Source organism: Bubalus kerabau, chromosome X (assembly GCF_029407905.1).
Source record: "Bubalus kerabau isolate K-KA32 ecotype Philippines breed swamp buffalo chromosome X, PCC_UOA_SB_1v2, whole genome shotgun sequence".
NCBI classification, from domain to species: domain Eukaryota; kingdom Metazoa; phylum Chordata; class Mammalia; order Artiodactyla; family Bovidae; genus Bubalus; species Bubalus kerabau.
The window spans coordinates 64159757-64179652 of record NC_073647.1 but is presented as its reverse complement, the minus strand read 5'-3'; the positions used below and the strand labels follow the sequence as shown (position 1 = coordinate 64179652).

Genomic DNA, 19896 nt, shown 5'->3' with positions numbered 1-19896 from the left:
GGGCCAGGGAGCCAGGGACCCCACCGACCCCAAGGTCATACTTCTCATTCTAGACCATTTAGTGCCACTCAGACAGCCATCCCTTTTGGTGGGATCCAGAAGACCCTAAAGGGCCAGCACAGAGCCTGGTCGAGAGACTCCCAGCGATAAGAGCAAATGGGAGCTGAAATACAGTCCACATTCTCCTCATCAAGCTGTGTGCCCTGGCTCTGAGATGCAGCCCAAAAGACGGGAGACGTGTTCTACTTTATCTTCCCAGAGAGGACGCCCTATGTGCTAGAAGGGATCTGCATGAGAACGTGGTGGAAGTATCCATACATCTCAAAAAGGCAAATTAAAAGTGTTATGGACTGCGCGTTGGTGTACTCCAAATACAAATATGTACAGCCTGGGGGGAGTGCCACTGGTAAGTGCACTGGTAAGGTGCAGCTGGTTTGCTGCATTTCAGCTCTTTTCAACCTAACACAAAATCCTTTCTTTTTAAATTTTATTTTATTTTTTAACTTTACAATATTGTATTGGTTTTGCCATATATCGAAATGAATCTGCCACAGGTATGGTATGGAGAGGGAGGAGGGAGGAGGGTTCAGGATGGGGAACACATGTATACCTAACACAAAATTCTTAAGTGTCATGACTTCCTGGTGCTGCACTGGCTAAGACTGCACTCCCAACGCAGGGGGACCAGGTTTGATCCCCGGTCAGGGAACTAAATCCCACATGCCACAATTAAATAGTATGCCACAACTAAAGGTCCCACATGCTGCAAATAAAGATCCCACGTGCCACAACTAAAGATCCTGCATGCCACAACTAAAGATGCCACATGCCACAACTGAAGATCCTGCGTGTTGCAACTAAAAAGACCTTGCATGCTGTAGGTAAAAGATCCCACATGCCACAATGAAAGTTCTGCATGCCACAAATAAAAAGATTCCACATACCCCAACTGAAGATCCTGCATGCCACAACTAAAAAGATCTCACATTCTGAAACTAAAATATCCTGCGGGCCACAAATAAAATGATTCCCCATAATGCAACTAAAGATCCTGCCTGCCACAACTAAAAGATCCACATGCCACAACGATCTCACACGCCACAATTAAAAAGATCCCTCAGCTGCAACAAATATCCTGCATGCCCCAGTTAAAAAGATCCCACATTCCACAACCAAAAATATCTCACATGCTGCAACTAAAAGATCCTGCATGCCACAACAAAGATCCCATATACTGCAACAAAGTTCCTACTTACCCCAATGAAAGATCCCATATGCTGCAACTAAAGATCCTGCATGCCGCACCTAAAAAATATCCCATATGCCCCAACTAAAGATCCACACGCACTACCAAGATCCCACATACCATGACTAAAAGATCCTGACGCTGCAACGAAAGATCCCGCATGCCACATCTGAAGATCCTGCATGTCAAAACTATAAAGATCTGGCAGGCTGGAACTAAAAGATCATGCATGCCACAATGAAGATCTTCCATGCCACAAATAAAAAGATTCCCCACGCTTGAACTAAAGATCTTGCATGGCACAACCAAAAGATCTCATATGCCACAAATAAAAAGATCCTTCATGCCACAACAAAGATCCTATGCCACAATTAAAAAGATTCTGCATGTCGCCAACAAAGATCCCACATACCACAACAAAGTGTCCACATATCACAACTACAAAGATCCCACACGGCACAACGAAGATCCTGCCTGCCACAATTTGAAAACCCTGAAAGCTGCAACAAAGATCTCACATGCTACAACTAAAGATCCTACATGCCACAACAAGGATCCCACACACCACAGATAAAGATACCTCATGCTGCAACACACATCCTGCATGCCACAACTAAAAAGACTCCCATGCTGCAACTAAAAAGATTTCACATGCCCCAACAAAATGATCCCACATGCCAAAAACAGAAAGATATCCCACATGCCGAAACAAAGTTCCTACACAGAGCAATTAAAAAGATCACGCATGCCACCACTAAAGATGCCACATGCTACTACAAAGACTCCACATGCCACAAGAAAAATCACACATGCTACGACTAAAAGATCCTGCATGCTGCAACTAAAAGATCCCATGTTGCAGCAAAGATCCCACATATCACAACAAAAAAGATCCCACATGACAAACCGAAGAGCCTGCCTGCCACAATTAAAACTACCCCACATGCTGCAACAACAATCCCACATGGTACAGTTAAAGATCCCACATGCCACAAGAAAATCCCATATGCTGCAACAAAGATCCCACATTCAGCAACTAAAATATCTCACATGCTCCAACTAAAAGATGCTGAACGCCACACTAAAAGTTCCCACGTGCCACAAGAAAGTTACCACATGCTTCAACTTAAAGATACCACAACTAAATGGTCCCACATCCTACAACTAAGATCCCATATGCTGTAAGAAAGATCCCAATACTACAACTAAAAGATCCAGCAAAGGTCCTACATGCTGCAAGAAAGATGCCACATGATGCAACAAACATCACACAACTAAAAATAGCCTCAGTTCAGTTCAGTCGCTCAGTCGTGTCACCTACATGCCACAAATTACAGATCCTACATGCCACCAGCTAAAAGATCCAACATGCTACAACAAAGATCCCAGATTCCACAACAAAGATCTGATAAGTCACAAATAAAAAAGATTGCACATAGCACAATGATGACACTGCCTGTCGCAATTAAAAAGACTCCACATGCCACAACAAAGATATCAACTAAAACAACTAAAGATCCATATGCTGCAACATATTCCCACATGCTGCAATGAAGATCCCACATTCTATAACTAAAAATATCTTGCATGCCCCAACTAAAATGCAACTAAAGATCTCACATACCACATTAAAATAACCCACATGCCAAAACTAAGATCCTAATACCAAAACTAAAAGATCTCGCATGCTGCAACAAAGATCTCACATACCAAAACTTTTTAAAAGATACTGTATGCCACATTTAAAGATATCCCATAACACAACTAAAGATCCCACATACTACAACAAAGATGCCATATAATAGAACTGTAAAGATCCCACATACCACAACAGAAAGATCTCACATGCTGCAACAAAATCCCACAGGCGGCAATGAAGAACAAGCATGACCTAACTAAAAGGGTCTTACATGCCACAAGTAAAAGATCCAACATGCTAGAACTAATAGAGTCAACGTGTAGCAACAAAGATCCCACATGCCCCAACAAAGATCCCACATGCCAAACTAAAAGATCCTGCATACCACAACTTAAAGATCTCACATGCCACAAAAAAGATCCTTCATGCCAGAACAAAGATCCCACATATGAAGACTAAAAGATCCTGCATGCCACAACTAAAAAGATCCAGCAAGCCACAACTAAAAGACCCTGCATGCTGCAACAAAGATCCCACGTGCTATAACTCAAGATCCCACATGCCACAACAAAATCGGACATGTTGCAACAAAGATCTCACATTCTCCAACTAAAAATATCTTGCATGTTCCAACTAAATGATCCCACATGCCTGAACTAAAATATTTCACATGCCGCAGCTAAGATCCCATATACTGCAACAAATATCCCAACACCGCAACTGTAAGATCCCACATGCCACAACAAAGATCCCATGGGCCACAACAAAGATCCCACATACCAAAATGAAAAGATCCCATATGCCACAACTAAAGATCCCCCATGCTGCAACAAAGGTCCCATATACCACAACTATAAATATCCCACACGCTACAATGAAGAGTCTGCCTGCCACCATTAAAAAGACCCTGTGTGCCGCAACAAAGATCCCACATACCGCAGGTAAAGATCTCATGTGCTACAACAAAATCCTATATGCTGCAATGCAGATCATGTATGTTGCAACTAGAAGGATCTTGCATTTCCCAACTGATAGATGCCACATGCTGTGACTAAAATATCCCACATACCACAACTAATAGATTCTGCATGGTGGAACTAAGATCCTGCAAACCAAAACTAAAAGATTCTGTATGTAGCACCTAAAGATGCCCCATGCCACAACTAAAGATCTTGCTTACTGCAACTAAAAGATCCCGCATGTCACAACTAAAAGTTCCTACCTGACACAACAAAGATCCCACATATCACAACAAATATCCCCACAGCACAAGTAAAAGATCTCACAAGCTGCAACTAAACATATTCCTCATTCTGCAACTACAAGATCCTACATGCAACAACTAAAAGATCACATATGCTGTAACTAAAGATTTACATGCAACTACAAAGATCCCACACACTACAACTAAAAGATCCCCCATGCCACCACAAAATCCCACACACCAAAGCTTAAAGATCCCATAGGCTGCAACTAAACAACCCGCAAACTAAAAATAAATATCCCACATGCCCTGACTTAAGAGATGCTGCATGTAGGCAATGAAGATCCCATGTGCCACAACTAAGACCCAACATAAACTAATAAGTTAAACACATATTTTTTAAAATTTCATTTATTTTAATTGGAGGCTAATTACTTTACAATATTGTATTGGTTCTGCCACACATCAACATGAACCCGCCACGGGCGTACACGTGTTCCCCATCCTGAACCCCCCTCCCACCTCCCTCCCCGTACCATCCCTCCAGGTCATCCCAGTGCACCAGCCCCAAGGATCCTGTATCGAACCCGGACTGGTGATTCGTTTCTTATATGATATTATACATGTTTCCATGACATTCCCCCAAATCATCCCACCCTCTCCCTCTCCCACAGAGTCTGAAAGACTGTTCTATACATCTGTGTCTCTTGTGCTGTCTTGCATACAGGGTTATCGTTACCATCTTTCTAAATTCCATATATATGCTTTAGTATACTGTATTGGTGCTTTTCTTTCTGGCTTACTTCACTCTGTATAATAGGCTCCAGTTTCATCCACCTCATTAGAACTGATTCAAATGTATTCTTTTAAAATGACAATTAAAAGGTCATTAAAAATACCCTCAACTGTCTACAAATGAACTTATCTATGAAACAGAAACAGACTAGCAGACACAGAGAACAGACTTGTGGTTGCCTAGCCTGGGGTGCGGAGAAGGCAATGGCACCCCACTCCAGTACTTTTGCCTGGAAAATCCCATGGACGGAGGAGCCTGGTGGGCTGCAGTCCATGGGGTCGCTAGAGTTGGACACGACTGAGCGACTTCACTTTCACTTTTCACTTTCATGCATTGGAGAAGGAAACGGCAACCCACTCCAGTGATCTTGCCCGGAGAATCCCAGGGACGGGGAAGCCTGGTGGGCTGCCGTCTCTGGGGTCGCACAGAGTTGGACACGACTTAGCAGCAGCAGCAGCAGCCTGGGGTAGGGGGAGGTTTTAGGGGAGGAATGGATTGGGAGTTTGGGTCTAGCAGATGGAAACTATTATACATAGAATGGATAAACAACAAGGTCCTACGGTATAGCACAGGGAATTATATTCAATATCCTGTGATAAACCACAATGAAAAATAATGTAAAAAAGAATGTCTGTATATGTAAAACTGAGTCACTCTGTTGTGCACCTGAAATTAACACAACATTTAAAATCAACTATACTTCAAAAAAAAAACAAAAAACAAAAAACAACCCTCAAGTGCCTAGTAGCAGGTTTCCTCTTTTATGTGGACTAAGATGGACACGATATCCTGTCAGCACCCTGTCAAAAATCTAAACCAGCTTCATTTGCAAGGCTTTTGCTGAAACAGAGAAGTCACTGGTTATCAGTAAACATCACATAGTTTCCCAGAGAACAAACAGCAGGGAGTACCCCAGCTGTCACCTTTTGAGGGCCGTGCCTTCTCGGGCACACACAGACGCATGTAGTCCTAGGTATGCACATTCTTTCCCCTGCTCCCTTCTCTTCATATGGTGAGTGAGCCAGAAGCACGCACTGAGGCAGCCTCTTCCTCTTCTCCTCTCCAGCTTTTCTCCAGAGGATGGGGCACAAAGACTGGGTCAATGTCACCAGGCAGGATGAGAGGCTGGGATAGAGTGCAGGCATTTGGGCAAGTGGAGAGGAGAGGAAGCAGGCAGAGGGCAGCTGGCAGAAAAAAAGAATTACTTCAGCCCCCTAAAGAGCCCCATCTTAGAGTCAGCATGGACACAGCTCTCCATGTTGGTGGGGATCCATCCAGGGGCAGCTGACTGCGCCAGGAAAAGTAATCTTCCACCCTCAGTGCCCTCCTGAGCTGAGCTAACAAGTCTACATTCTCCTGCACAAAGTCACATTATCTGAGCTGGGAAGGACATTTTGTTGTCACAACCATGTTAAACTTTCTCTTGTATACCTGTTTTTAGAACTGGGAATGTGGCTTGACACAAAGAGAGAACCTTCTGGCTTTACCCAAAAAATTCATTTCAGATTCTTAGGCTTTAAGGCTGTCTTCTCAAAGACATTCATTCTGGGAACTGGCATTTCTCTCATTAATCATGTGCTTCCAGCCTGGAGGTGTCTTGGATGAGTATACTCAAGTACCCAGCCTGAGCCCTACAGGTATCTGGCCTTTCCAAAGCTTTCTGATGTGTCAACCAAGATACCTGAGGCTTTTAGCAGGTAGCTTTCCTTCCCAAGGGCATGGGAATAGGAACAGGCCCTGAGCATAACTGTGATCCTAACATATTTTCACATGTTGATCAAGGAACATCAGTTCCTGCAACGAGTGAGTGAGTGTGTGTTCACTTTATATCCTATAAAGTCACTACAAGTAATGAATTAGTGACCACTAAACCATTGCTCCCAGCGGGTATATAGGGTTAGGTTCCTATGCTCCTTGTGAATCAATATATAAACTTGTTGTATGGCTGCTTCTGTCTACAGTTACAATTTAATCCAACTAGAAACCCAGAATTTACTAAACGAATTTATATTAACAAAATGATAAAAGCTTCTTCCAACAAAAGACTCTAGAGCCTGTCCAAGGCTAAAACAATGGACACTCCCAGTAGTGTCTCCAATGAAGCCTCTTCATTGTTGAGGCTTTAGTAACCTTTGTTCATGCCCCCTGGCATCTCTGGACTACCCATGACTGCTATAAGTTGCCCACAGGCTACTGATGCAAGAAACTGCCCTTCTTGGCTTTGTACTACAAACCATTAGAGTGGCAAGTATCAGCCACATAATGAGCAATCGTCAAAATAGAGGTTCTCAGAGTCCCTGAGACAGTGACACCCTGTACGCAGTTGCCCAGCATGCCTTGGATCAAGGAACCAGCACCCCAAAACCTCAGCATGGTTACTGAGCCTCCCTGTACAAGACAGTTTCTGGCATATCTTTCTTGCAAGAGGGCAGATGAGATAGTGGTAGAAGAAGCCATCCCTCTTCCAGACCTCTTGGCTACCTGGGGAGCCCCTTGGAATCCATTGTGTGGGAAATATTGAATGTTTGTACACTACATATGGTATTGTCACCATCATCCCCTGGAGGGATGGAAAGCAGTCATACTGATGGATAGTGACAATACCCATGATAAAGGACAGGACCAATGGGTCAGCACAATTGGCCCATCCTCCTTTTAGTACTGGATGCCCTGGCTGGCAAATGGGCCCATCTGTACATTTTTTATAAACTCTTGGGCCACTGCCTAAAAGTTGTCCCAGTTGAGGTAAAGAACTCTGGGAATCACTGGCCTCACAGGCACACAAAATATATATCAAGATGTTATGGACCGAATCCTATTCTCTCAAAATGTCTATGCTGAAGCATTAACCCCTATTTGACTGTGTTTGCTGACATGGATGTCATAAGCATGGAGCTCTAACCCAATAGGGGGGCATCCTTATAAGAAGAGGAAGAGATACCACAGAGTTCTCTCTCTCCCCCTACACTAAACAAAGAAAAGGCCATGTGAGGACACAGTGAGAAGACAGTTGTCTGCCAAGGACAAAGGTCTTACCGGGGTATAAATTCTTTTAGCAAATTCTAGATTTCCAACCAGATTAAACTGTGGGCCTTTGCATCAATTTAAATTCATTCCTCCCTCTGTATTCAAGTTTTCTGATGTGTTTCTCTCTGATCCTTTTTGCTTGTTTGTCACTGGATAAACTTTCTGTGTGTGATGGGGGAGGTGTCCTCTCTACTCTGCTCACAATTAGGCATTTTTATCCTTCAGAGAGCCTCAAATCAGTTTCATTAGCGCTAGGGGTCTCCTCTATGACAATGGTTGCTTAATAAATTTTAAAGTCTCTGCCTTGAGTTGGGTTTGAATTCATTTCAGCACTGTGTCACAAAAGTGCTATGGTCATTTTTCCCTGTATCTAGGATGATCAGGACTTTTACTACATCAGGGACAAAGGTAACAGAGTGGCACAGCAGAAGATTGCTGGGCTCCCAAGCCAGAGGGGTACAGACTGAAACCATCTTCTGCTATGTGCTGCCACTTCAGTTGCATGGATTTTTTTTTTGTTGTTGTTGTTGTCTTTTCTCTCTGTACAAATCCCCTCAGAATATTTCACACTCCTAGCAGTGCAAATTTACAGCTTTGGATTTTTATCTCGTCTAATCATGAGTGGTCCAGACCTTCTGGGTGGTTACAGGGATAGTTTAGAGACACAGTGACTCACTTCTTGGGAAGCCCAGGAAAGGTGGACACCGCAGGCCCATGTAGGACATATGGGAGTTGCCTTCTGGAACAGAGTGAAGCAAAAGGGTCTGTGGGAAGAGGGATTTGCAGTATTTGGAGGGTGAGGTAGCCCCTGGTTCCTGAGCAAGGATGTGATTGGCTTCTTTGAGTCAACAAGAAACCTGACAAGGAAACACTATACAGCGATATTAAGCGGGAATGTATCTGGTGCATTCAACATGGAGGTTTGTTGCTACAGGACCCTATCTGGTGGAGCAGAGCGGGGACAGAAACTTGAGAGTAGGCCATTCAAGGCTCTCTCAAATATACCACATGTCAACTCAGTGCAAAATATTATTTTTAGCCATCATCTCACAACTGGCCGCTCCCTGCTTACACGCACAAACGCACACACACATAAACACAGAGGCCAGTACACATGACTGAGGAGAACTCAGTCCCTGGACATGGATGGGCCGACCCTGGGATGGCAGTTCCCCAACCCCCATGACCGGGGCGCTGTTAGCTACCACAGTAACACAGGCACTAGAGCAAGGGGGCTCCGTCTAAACTGTACGTCCCCACCTTCATCACCAATTCCTCTAGGAACTGGCCAGTAGGCAGGGTGCATGGGCAAGGGTTTAAAAGCCCAGGCCATCTCCCCCAGCTGTCTCCTTCTAAAAGTTTGTCCATTCATCCACCGCCCTCCCAGTTCCTGGCAGCTTGGCGACTTCCGCTTACCAATTAAAAAAGTCCAGAATGACGTCAGGAACATCAGAGGAGGCTGGGCTGGACGTCAAACTGGAGTTTCCAGGTGGTATTGCAGTTGTTGCCCTTCAAGAGCAGGATCCTGTGGAGCAGTAGGAATACGACGACTCGCAGCACCTCTGGACGCCATAGTTGCTAGTTGGAGAACACTGCAGACAGCTGTGGACCTGGAGGAAGACAGACGACAGGGTGAACCCGTAATCTACGAGGTGGAGGGAGTGGAGGGGGTGGGTGAGTGTGGGGGAGTAGAGCTTGTTTTTCCTCTAAGAGCCAGCCTTTAGGGTGAGCCCATCTTACCTTAGGGAAGGTGGGGATGATCAGTGACCCTGAGCCTGAGAGCGGCAAGATCAGCAGCCCAGGAACTCCACTCCACGAAGCACGCCAAGGACGAATCCCTTTGCTTTGGAGTGCATAGCCTTTGAAGCACTTTTGCCTGCCAGGGAGCCTTCAGGAAGCCTGGCACGCACCTGGCTCTGCCCACCCCGATGGCATCGCCAGGTTAGCAAATTCCACAGATGCCAGGAGCCATTCAAAAAGACATGCGATTCTGCCTGCTATTACGGCTTGGGCACCACCTAGCCCTCTGCTCATTCTGGTCACTGCGGTCATTCCTGGGTCAGCTCTAGCACCCTGGAAGGCTGGAGAACTGGGCTGCGTGTTCGCAGCAGTGGGGCACCCCACCCTGCACCTTCCCTCTGCAAAAATGCAAAATCTGCTTTTCTCTTCAAACAGCACATGCCCAAGAGTTTGCTTTTCATTGTGAAAGGAGTAAATGGACTGTCCATGTTGAATTCTGAAAGCTCTAGACAACTTCGAGGGATCAGAAGATAGTTGACTGGGGATCGTTCTGAGATCCTTGGGCTTCCAGGCAACCCAAGTGCCTCTCTTCTGGAAAGGGTAGAAGAGGTTCAGTCAATGAGTTTTATGATAGGGCTCTGGAGGGTCATCAGGACAGAAATTGGGCACCTGGAGTGCCCCCCTCCCATAGCTAAGGGGTGCAAAGTTGACGTGAGGCTTCTTGGCTGGCATCATAGAAGGGGAAGGAGGCAAAAGTCAGTGTATCAGATCTTCAAGGCAGTTAGCGCCTGGAGAGCAGGCCACTCTAATGCTCCAGCATCCTGGCCCCAACATGTAGACAGAAAAGCCTCACAGTTTTACTGTTTTAGTTTACTTACTAAGTTGTGTCTGACTCTCGGGACCCCACTGTAGTCTTCTCTGTCCCTAAGATTTCCCAGGCAAAATACTGGAGTGGGCTGCCATTTCCTTCTTCAGGGGATCTTTCCAGCCCAGGGATCGAACCCGTGTCTCCTCCATTGGCAGGTGGGTTCTTTACCACCGGGCCACCAAGGAAGACCCCCTTGTGACTATGGAAATTACCAAAAGCTTGATGGCAAAAATGAATTTCTTTCCAGAGCTTACATCCCAGATATATACGAGAAAGATTCCAAAAGACAGTAAGGAATATGTGAAAGTCACTTTGTGCTTTTTGAGTTTTTGTCTTGGTCATTTATTAGAATGTACATAGATATCTAGATTGAATGGACTTAAACATGAATATGTATTATGACTTAGACATGAATATCGTATTTTGAGGTAGAGGAAATATCACTGACCTAGGAGTTAGCCTATCTGTTATCTGACCCAGCTCTGTCACATGACAATGAGTATTTCAGTTTTGCTAAAGTATAAGGTGCATTGGGAGGTAAGACAAGAGGTAAATGAAGTAAGAAGCAAAAGAATAGGAAGCATCTGGCCTAGTGAGGGCCACACATTCAGTGCACAGAAAATACCTACTCTGAATAAATGAAGCTAAGAAAGAATGCTTTATTTTATAAACAGCAAACATTTATTTTTCACAGTCCTAGAAGCTGGTTTATCCAAGATCAAGGCACCAGTAGATTTGGTGTCTCCTGAAGTCCACTTCCTGGATCTTAAATGCCAACTTTTCACTATGTCCTCACTTGGCAGAAGGGGCAGAGTATCTCTCTGGACCCTCTTAAATAAGGCGCTAATCACATTCGTGAGGACTCCACCCTTATGACCTAGGCCCCTCCCATACACTCCACCGTCTAATACCATTGCCTTGGGAATTAAGATGTCAACATACAGATTTTGGGGGGATGCAGACATTCTATTTATGACACTTACACAATTTCCATACTGCCAGTAAAGTGCCATGTCTAAATCCAAATAAAATCACATCATTTTCTTACTTTAAAAATTTCAGACTTCTCAGTAACTGGCAGAGAACGTTTCTTCATGTTTTCTCTCCATAATCTACGCCACATACTCCACTTTCCATCCACATCTCTTCTTTTATTTTTAAGTTAATTTTTATTGGAGTAGAGTTGCTTTACAATGTTATAGCCGCTTCTGCTGTATAACAAAGTGAATCAGTTACCCCTCTATTTTAGAATTCCTTTCCATTTCGGTCACCACAGTGTATTGAGCAGAGTTCCCTGCGCTATACAGTACTTTCTCAGAAAGAGCATTTTCGATCTGCTTGTCCAAACTGAGGAATTTGATTTCTAATTTACATTTAGCAGCAAGCTTTTGGAGGATTTGTGCAGGAAAATAACACCATCAGGAAGAAACTTTCAGTTACTTTCTAGAGGAGAAACTGGAAGAAAGAGAGATTGGTGACAAGGAGAGAAGTTAGGAGGGTGGTGAACACCTCTGCTTACAGTAATGGCAGGCTTAGTAATTTGGACTAACCACCCCAATGAGGACAACTAAAAATTACTGGATGAAATGTATAAAGCAAGTATCTTTGTTAAGCACTAAGAAACTATGAGACTAAACTCTTCAAGAAGACAAGAACCCAAATAGGAAAGCCCAGCACTCAGAGCCAGTTTTTCCTGAGGGCATTAGCTGAATCTAGAAGAAAGAATTATGGAACTGATCTGTGGTTTTGGTGGCCTCATGGGAAAAGAAAATGAAAGTCAAATCCCACAGCTCCAATGAGTAGGTCTGATGAGCTCTGCCACCACTTTAAGCTGAAAATAAGTGACTACCCCTTTCAGGTAATAGTGAACCACAAGTAACAAGCACTGGAATAAATTGCAGCCTGGATATACATCACTGTAGTGATCCAAGGAACTTCAAGCCCTGTACCTTATGTAGGCACAGAAGGAAAAAAACATATGTTGTAAGTGACAGCCAGAATGAAGAGTAGAGTATAATCACTATGGCCCATATTTCAAAAAATTAAAAAGTATGTTTTAAAATATCTTCAGGGAACAGAAAATCATAAAAAGCAGCAGAGACTGAATTCTCTTGGTCTCCAGCCATTAGGACTCATGCGTTCACTGTGCTTTGCAGTGGCTTGGTTTTAATCCCTGGTCGAGAAAGGAAAATCCCACAAGCCATGAAGCTCAGCAAAAAATAAATAAATAAATAAAACTTGGCATAACCATTAGATCGTGATAAATGTAATCAAGAAAAATAAACCTAAGACAATTATTGAATTGGAAGATAGAGTAGAAGAAATCATCCAGAATTCTGCCTGGAGAAATAAATTAATATGAAAAACAGTAGGATAAGAGATACACAGTATATGTTTAATTCAAATCCCAGAAAGACAGGAGAGAGAAATGGGGAAGAAAATGATGGCCAAGGATTTTTCAGAGCAAGTGAAATGCACCGATTCTAAACGCTCAGTGAGTTCTAGGCAGGATAAAAAACAAAAATTCACTCCTAGACACATCATAGTGAAAGTGCAGAAAATCAGAGAGAATGAGGCTGTTAATGATCCAAGTTAGAGATAATCAATCTTGACCTTGGGCAGGAGCAGAATAAATTGAGACAAAGGGATGGGCCTCTAGTCACTGGCCTTTAGAATACCTTTTTCTCTAACTTACCTTGAAAGACTACTTTATAAACATGTTATCCATTTCATTCTTAATTAAGAAAATACATTTGTTAACAAATGTGTTTGTTAGAGCACCCTGACACCTAGGACCTGTTCAAATTGTCTTTGTTATACGGGGAAGGTCATCATCCTGTAAGTATGTCATCTCATGGGCAATGTACAGGGTGAGTATTCTCCACAGGAATTATGATGGTTAATTTTCGTGTCAACTTGACTGGGCTAAGGGAGAATTAATTTCAAACAAGCTTTATTTCCAATGTGAACAATACTATCAATTTTCTGTAAAAGGCAAGAGTAAAGTCAGATGTCAATAGTTAATATCATTTTGGGGCATTGAAACTTTGAAACAAAATTAGTATTTCAGGCTAATGAAAACAAGAATATCCATGAAGAACAGATTCATCTTTTCTTTTGCTGTCTGCTTCTTCCTCTGCCTTCCCACTGTAGGATGAAATAAGAGCCAGTTAACAATTGTACCTCAATAACATGCAGTGAGTTTCTAAACATGAGTCAATACTATGTACATCTATTTTCTCAACAAGGAGAAAACAAAAATGTTTTCTTCTTGTATCCCAGACCCTTGGTGATCAGGGAGCACATCATTGCTCACCCAAAACTTATCTCCCTCTTGCCCACCACTATAAATGCTTGCTGTTTCCTTGAAAGGCCACACTGTGATTTAAATAAGTCATTCCACCTTAAAAACTGGTGTTCCTTGCACAAATCATCAATCCCTTATATTTCCAGACCTTCAGCTTCCACATGTGTAAAATGAGGATGAGGCTTTATCAAATATCCACATGCATGAAAACTAAGAAAGAGTGAGAGAGTGAGTGAGAGAGAGTAAAAGATGAATGAATAGAGGAAAGCGAAACAAAGATTTAATTACCAACTCAGTGACAACCAATAATATTACTGAGACTAGTTTCCTTTTCTTTTGAATAAAAAATCTAAATTGAACTAATATTTGTGAATTAATCCTGAAGTGCAGTTCTCTTGAAACCCTTAACATCTCACTACTTTGTAAGGAATCGCTTTCTCAAAGTCATTGCCAGTACAAGAGACTACAATTCTGTGGCCAGGTGATGATGACCCAGCTAATGCATGGCCTAGTCACTGTAGCTGCTGCTTCTGGTGACCATTCTCTAAACAAGCACTGGTCTCCATTTCCAGGTCTGGTAAATTTCCCTCTGTAGTAGACTTAAAGCTACAGGACAAAGGACTTGTGGCAATAAATGAAATACATTTCAGAACACACTGCCTCCTACATTATCTAGAATTCATTATTAACAATAAACTGTTTTTCCAAAATTAAATTTCAACAATTTTCTTATTTACTTTACAGAAGAAAAATTAAAAAATATAAAGCTGTTTTTAACAGGTATGTGTCAGGAATGGTTATGTCGTACGAAAGCCTATACAATAATACCTGTATTATCCAGAGCTGCTTTTTGCTGAGACCACATCCATTCAGAGTCCTTCAGGTTTTTCCTTTCCAGCCTCTTCCTCTTCATCAGTGTTTTCATACTGATCCTCACCATCATCATTGGGGCAGAATGATGCAGACATTGGAGTCCAAAGTTGGCAGGGAAAATATCCCAACTGAAAATCAGCAGCCGAGTCTAGGCCTGAGAGAAGAGAAATAGGTTTAATAAAAGAAACAACAAATAATACCTGGATACATTTCTAGCCTCCCATCATGTCTGCTGCTTGACAATTTTCACAAACATTTTCCCCCTCTCTCCAGTAGATCGGCACACAGATCTCTCTGATTATTTCTGGCCCCTTTGGAGAAGGGATCCCAATCATTTGATACTGGCACCATTTTGTATGGGTTTGTCGGAACTTCAAGGGAAAAAATGCTCCTTTGACTTAAAGACAAATTCTATGGGGACGCTCACAGATTCCTCAGTCGCTGAAAAGTGCCCCTGTGCTATGTCATCATTTTCTCAGATCCTCCTACCGAGAATATTCACATTTGTTAAAGCCGTTGACCAAAAGGGAGGGATGCCACTTGTTTGCCTCTAGGTTGGTAGAAGGCAGCATGCTTTTTCTCGAGACCATGAAGGTCTACAGAACTGGGCTTCCACTTGTGGCAATTGTGCCCGGAGGTTTTTGAGAGTTCTGACCCACTGCGTGACAGCTAGAGACCTACCTGCCTTTGAGCTCAATGGCCCCACAAGGGCTCAGCCACCACTTGCCCGCCTCAGCCCCTCCGGGATCACAGGCCTCAACCTCCCAGTCTCAGAGGCAGCAGTCAGGGCTTCCTCGCCCAGAACTCGGCCTCCACTGCTGGTTCCTCTGTCTTCTAGGAAGCAACCCCCTCCGCAGGATCCCGCAGCTCCCAGGCTGGACCGCCCTCCACCGGGTACTCACCCTGCAAGACTCTGCCTCCCTCTCCCAGGTCTTCCTGCTCCTGAGGAGGCACCGGACCTTCTCCAGGCTCCAAGGGTGGCTGGGAGCGGCCCCTGGCCATCAGGCGGTCAGTGGGAGGCCGGAACAGGACACGTTTGTTGCCATGGAAATTGTGTAGAAAGGAGTCGACGTCACTCCAGAACAGGGGCCCAAACGTCTCCACGCAGAACCCAAGGCCTATTACCCCTGCTGCACCCTCCTGCTCACTGTCGTCCTCCTCTTCCTCGCCCTCTCCAGACAGGTGCTCCTCCTCCTCCACGTCCTCCAAGTCGAAGTCAATCTCACCCTCTTCCTCGTCCTCCTGCATCTCTACATCTTCCTCCATCTCCTCCTCCTCTAACGGCTCTCTACCACATTCCTCTTCCACTGCGGCCTGTGGCCAACCCTGCTCCCCGGGAAGGGCTCTGGAGACCTCCAAGGAAGCCAGAAGAGCCGTGGCCTCCTCGACTCCTTCCGTCCCCTCCCAAGCAGATGCTTGGACCCCAAGGAGACTGGGGTCACGGCCCGCCCCGCCACCAGCTCTATCCGGGCCACCTGGGATCCAATAGTGCTCCTCTATGGCAGACATGGCAGGAGAGACGTGCCAGACAGTGATCGTCCTGCAGTGAGGTCTGTGGGGAAGATGGCGGCCGCAGGGCTGAGTGTTGCGCTGAGGAGACGCTGTTGGCAGTGGGACCGCAGGGTGGGGGTGGGGACAGCAGAGACGTCGGCTGCACAGGGAACAGGAGTCTGCGACTTGCTGGTGTGGGCCCCACAACAGGAATGGTGAGGGGGTGGCCCGCAGACTGGCCCACCAAGACCGAAGCTGAGCTGGCGGTGGACAAGGCGGGAAAGACCCTGATGGGCTGGCGACGGTAGGTGGAGCTGGAAGGGTCAACCGCGACCACTTCCTCCAGCGCCAGCTCTAAGCTCATTTGCCAGGAGGCAAGGATTGGCATGACCACCGTCCAATGAGTGATCAAGGCTTTCAGATTGCATGGAAGCCTTCCAGCACCAGGTCATACTTTGAGCCCTCAGGAGTCCCTTCCTTTACATTGCTGCAGCTGTTGCTGCTAAGTCGCTTCAGTCGGGTCCGACTCTGTGTGACCCCATAGACGGCAGCCCACCAGGCTCCCCCATCCCTGGGATCCTCCAGGCAAGAGCACTGGAGTGGGTTGCCATTTCCTCCTCCAATGCATGAAAGTGAAAAGTGAGTGAAGTCGCTCCGTCATGTCCGACTCCTAGCGACCCATGGACTGCAGCATACCAGGCTCATCCGTCCATGGGATTTTCCAGGCAAGAGTAGTGGAGTGGGGTGCCATTGCCTTCTCTGTCCTTTACATTGCACCATTGCAAAAACGAAATGGCAATGTCCCTACAGGCGGCACCCTGGGGTATGGGAAGCTGGGTGTGGTCCCCAGTTGCCACCTTGTGACAACTCAGGTCATCACAGATACACTTATTTTAAAAAGTTCATAAAGCCTTGAGAAAGAACATCAAAGGTAAGAGGTGGAGAAATTGGAAAACATAAACTGAATTAAACGGGAGCACTGGATGTGAAATAGAAAAAATGAAACACACTACGTAAAACTAAAAGGTCATCATATGGTCCAGTTGATTTTAAGCATGGCTGCTCATTAGCAACATAGCTGTAGCTTTGGAGAATAAAAGCAATACCTTGGCATTTTTCAAAAACTTCTAAGATAATTCTGATATGTGTCAGGTTTTTCTATTAAATGGTATCTTTGGTGGTATAGAACTCTCCTACTTTTATGTTGACCACTCATGGAACAATGGTATTAAGTGAATAAGAGCTACTCACTAGTACGTATAATATATATTTTAGAAAACTTATTAATGTTTGCCTAACTAAAAAATTTATGACATTTTGATTCCACTTGTTTGACTTAGTATGAATAGAATGCTAGATTTCTAATTTTAAAAAAAAGGTGTGCAACAACCAACAAAGTTTTACTATATAGCACTGGGAACTGTAGTCCCTTTGTCAATCTCCTGAAATACCTATAATGGAAAACAAACTGAAAAATAATATATGTGTATATGTATAATATAATCACCTTGCTGTGCACCTGGAACTTTGTAAGTCAACTATACATCAATAGTACGTATATATATACACACATATATTTATTTATTTATTTATTTATTTTCTTTATATATAGGTAAATATAAAGAAAAAAAGATAAAGTGCATAGATCACATATGAACAACTGTTTCAACCTCCTGTGACAGACAGAAAGAGACTTTGCAGGTTTTAATGTTGCTAAAGTTACTTAGAAATGAACATACAAGTTGACATGGATGCCTCGAGAATGGAGACTGGAGAGTGGAAGGAGTAAAAATAGGAGCTGAAAAGGGATTCATCGGGGCTCCCCAATTCACTTCAAGGCTCCGAGAAGTGAAGAGAGACTTCTTTTCATGACTGGGCTAATCACCTGCTCTACACTAAACAGTGACACCCCCTCCCAAATTCATATATTAAATGTTTACCCACTCCATCTCCCAGGTGATGGTATTTGGGAGTTATGGCCTTTAGTAGGAGACACAGTGAAGATAATCAACCTTGCCCTATATAGAGCTTATGCATTATAGATTTCACCCCTTATACCGGCCTTGTTTTCTTTTACCTAGCTCATATTTAATATTTTCAATGGGGATAGTCCATTGGGTCCCAAGCTGTCAAGCCCATTTCTAAGTGACAAAGACTCAATTTAACTTTATGAGCCATATGTCCGAGTGCCTATGCCCACTAGGGGATATTTTAGGAGCGTGGCTGCTATCATCTGGAGCACTGAAACACCACAATCATAAAATTCTTGAGGCAAATACATCTATTGGCTCTCTTCAGTAGCTCCCTTAACCCTATAGGGGCATCTTTTAAAAATTTAGTGATATCTTCAAGTATTCCTCTATTTTGTTCCCCAGTATTATGTTCAAAGCGTTTTCCTAAAGCATGCATTTCAGCATTTGCTGAAAAGTGAAAGTGAAAGTTACTCAGTCACGTCATGTCCGACTGTCTGCGACCCCATGGACTACACAGTCCATGGAACTCTCCGGGCTAGAGTACTGGAGTGGGTAGCCATTCCCTTCTCCAGTGGATCTTCCAAATCCAGGGATCAGACCCAGGTCTCCCACATTGCAGGAGGATTCTTTACCAGCTGAGCCCCAAAGGAAGCCCAGCATTTGTTGAAGTCAATTCCCAATCTATTTGCAGAAGTCTTAAGCCAATAAGCGCTTTTTATGTTTAAAAATATGATTGCACTATTGTGGTGAATGTCACAGGCATTTAGTACGTTCACAATGCTTCTCAGCCATTCTCTCTGTTGTCCCTAAATAAATCATCACTCCTAAAGGAAACCCCATGCCAGTAATCAGTCCTTTTCCATTTCCCCCTCACTGCAACCAGGCTCTGATAACTACTAATCTTCTGTTTACCTCTATGAACTTACATTTTCTAGATAGCTGAGAGAAATAAAATCCTACAATATGTGACCTTTTGTGTCTGGCCTCTCTCATTCCTTTTTGCGGCTGAATGCTATGCCCATGTACAGAGGGTCACACACATCGACCCCTGGGGATATGACTGTGTAGTAGAAATACAGATGATGAAACAAGGAATTCCCAAACACATGATATGGTGATATACATCAGAGGGGCTCCTAGACCAGGCTTGAGGGTTTGCAAAGAAAACTGGATGTCTAGGACAGGAGTGACAGGAAGTATTGATCCTCAGCCCTTTTTTTTCTTTCCCTCAACCCTGCCATAATGTACAGGCGAGTCCTGTTTTCTGAGTAAAATGTAAATCCAACCACTTCCTAACTACCTTTGCTTTTGTCACCCTGATCCAAGACACCATCATCTCTCAGGTGGACTACTACCATGGCCTCCAAACTGGCATCTCCACCTTCAGTTTTACATCCTGGGGCAAATGTCATAGATTAGCTCACCTGACTCCATCCCAATCCCAATTACACCAGGTAAGTCTTGATAGAAGTTGGAAACCAAGTCTCCCTTTCCTGACGTCTTGCCTGGATGGCCTAGATTCCATGACTATAAGCTTCTTCCAAGTAGATAAGAAACACCCGTGAGACTTGGAAGGAGAATGAGGTGTATTCCGTGATTCTCCTGTGGTTTCTGTTTTCTGTTAGTGAGTGTGGGCTCATAAAATTTCACTTCTTTTGCATCAGTGACCATAGAGGTCCCGGGGTACAGTTCCTCGCTTTGTGGGTATCAAAAGGCAAGGCATGAGACATCT

General features: G+C 44.1%; 1 protein-coding gene across 1 annotated transcript; it reads right to left on the bottom strand.

Moving 5' to 3' along the window:
• Window positions 1–13456: 13456 nt before the first annotated feature.
• LOC129639227 (tau-tubulin kinase 1-like) lies at window positions 13457–16527 on the bottom strand. The gene is made up of 3 exons (XM_055564258.1): window positions 15603–16527; window positions 14656–14854; window positions 13457–13667 (listed from the first exon to the last, which is right to left on the bottom strand). Exons 1-2 carry the CDS (start codon window positions 16207–16209, stop codon window positions 14697–14699), a joined length of 765 nt encoding a protein of 254 aa, XP_055420233.1. The 5' UTR covers window positions 16210–16527; the 3' UTR covers window positions 13457–13667; window positions 14656–14696.
• Window positions 16528–19896: the final 3369 nt, after the last annotated feature.

What these genes read in the sequence shown, in the direction of transcription:
- LOC129639227 (XM_055564258.1), bottom strand. Translation starts at nt 16,209, where the DNA reads ATGTCTGCCATAGAGGAGCACTATTGGATCCCAGGTGGCCCGGATAGA. An exon ending in GGGAGGCAGAGTCTTGCAGG is followed by an intron (nt 14,855 to 15,602) that starts GTGAGTACCCGG and finishes CTCTTCTCTCAG; the next exon opens with GCCTAGACTCGGCTGCTGAT.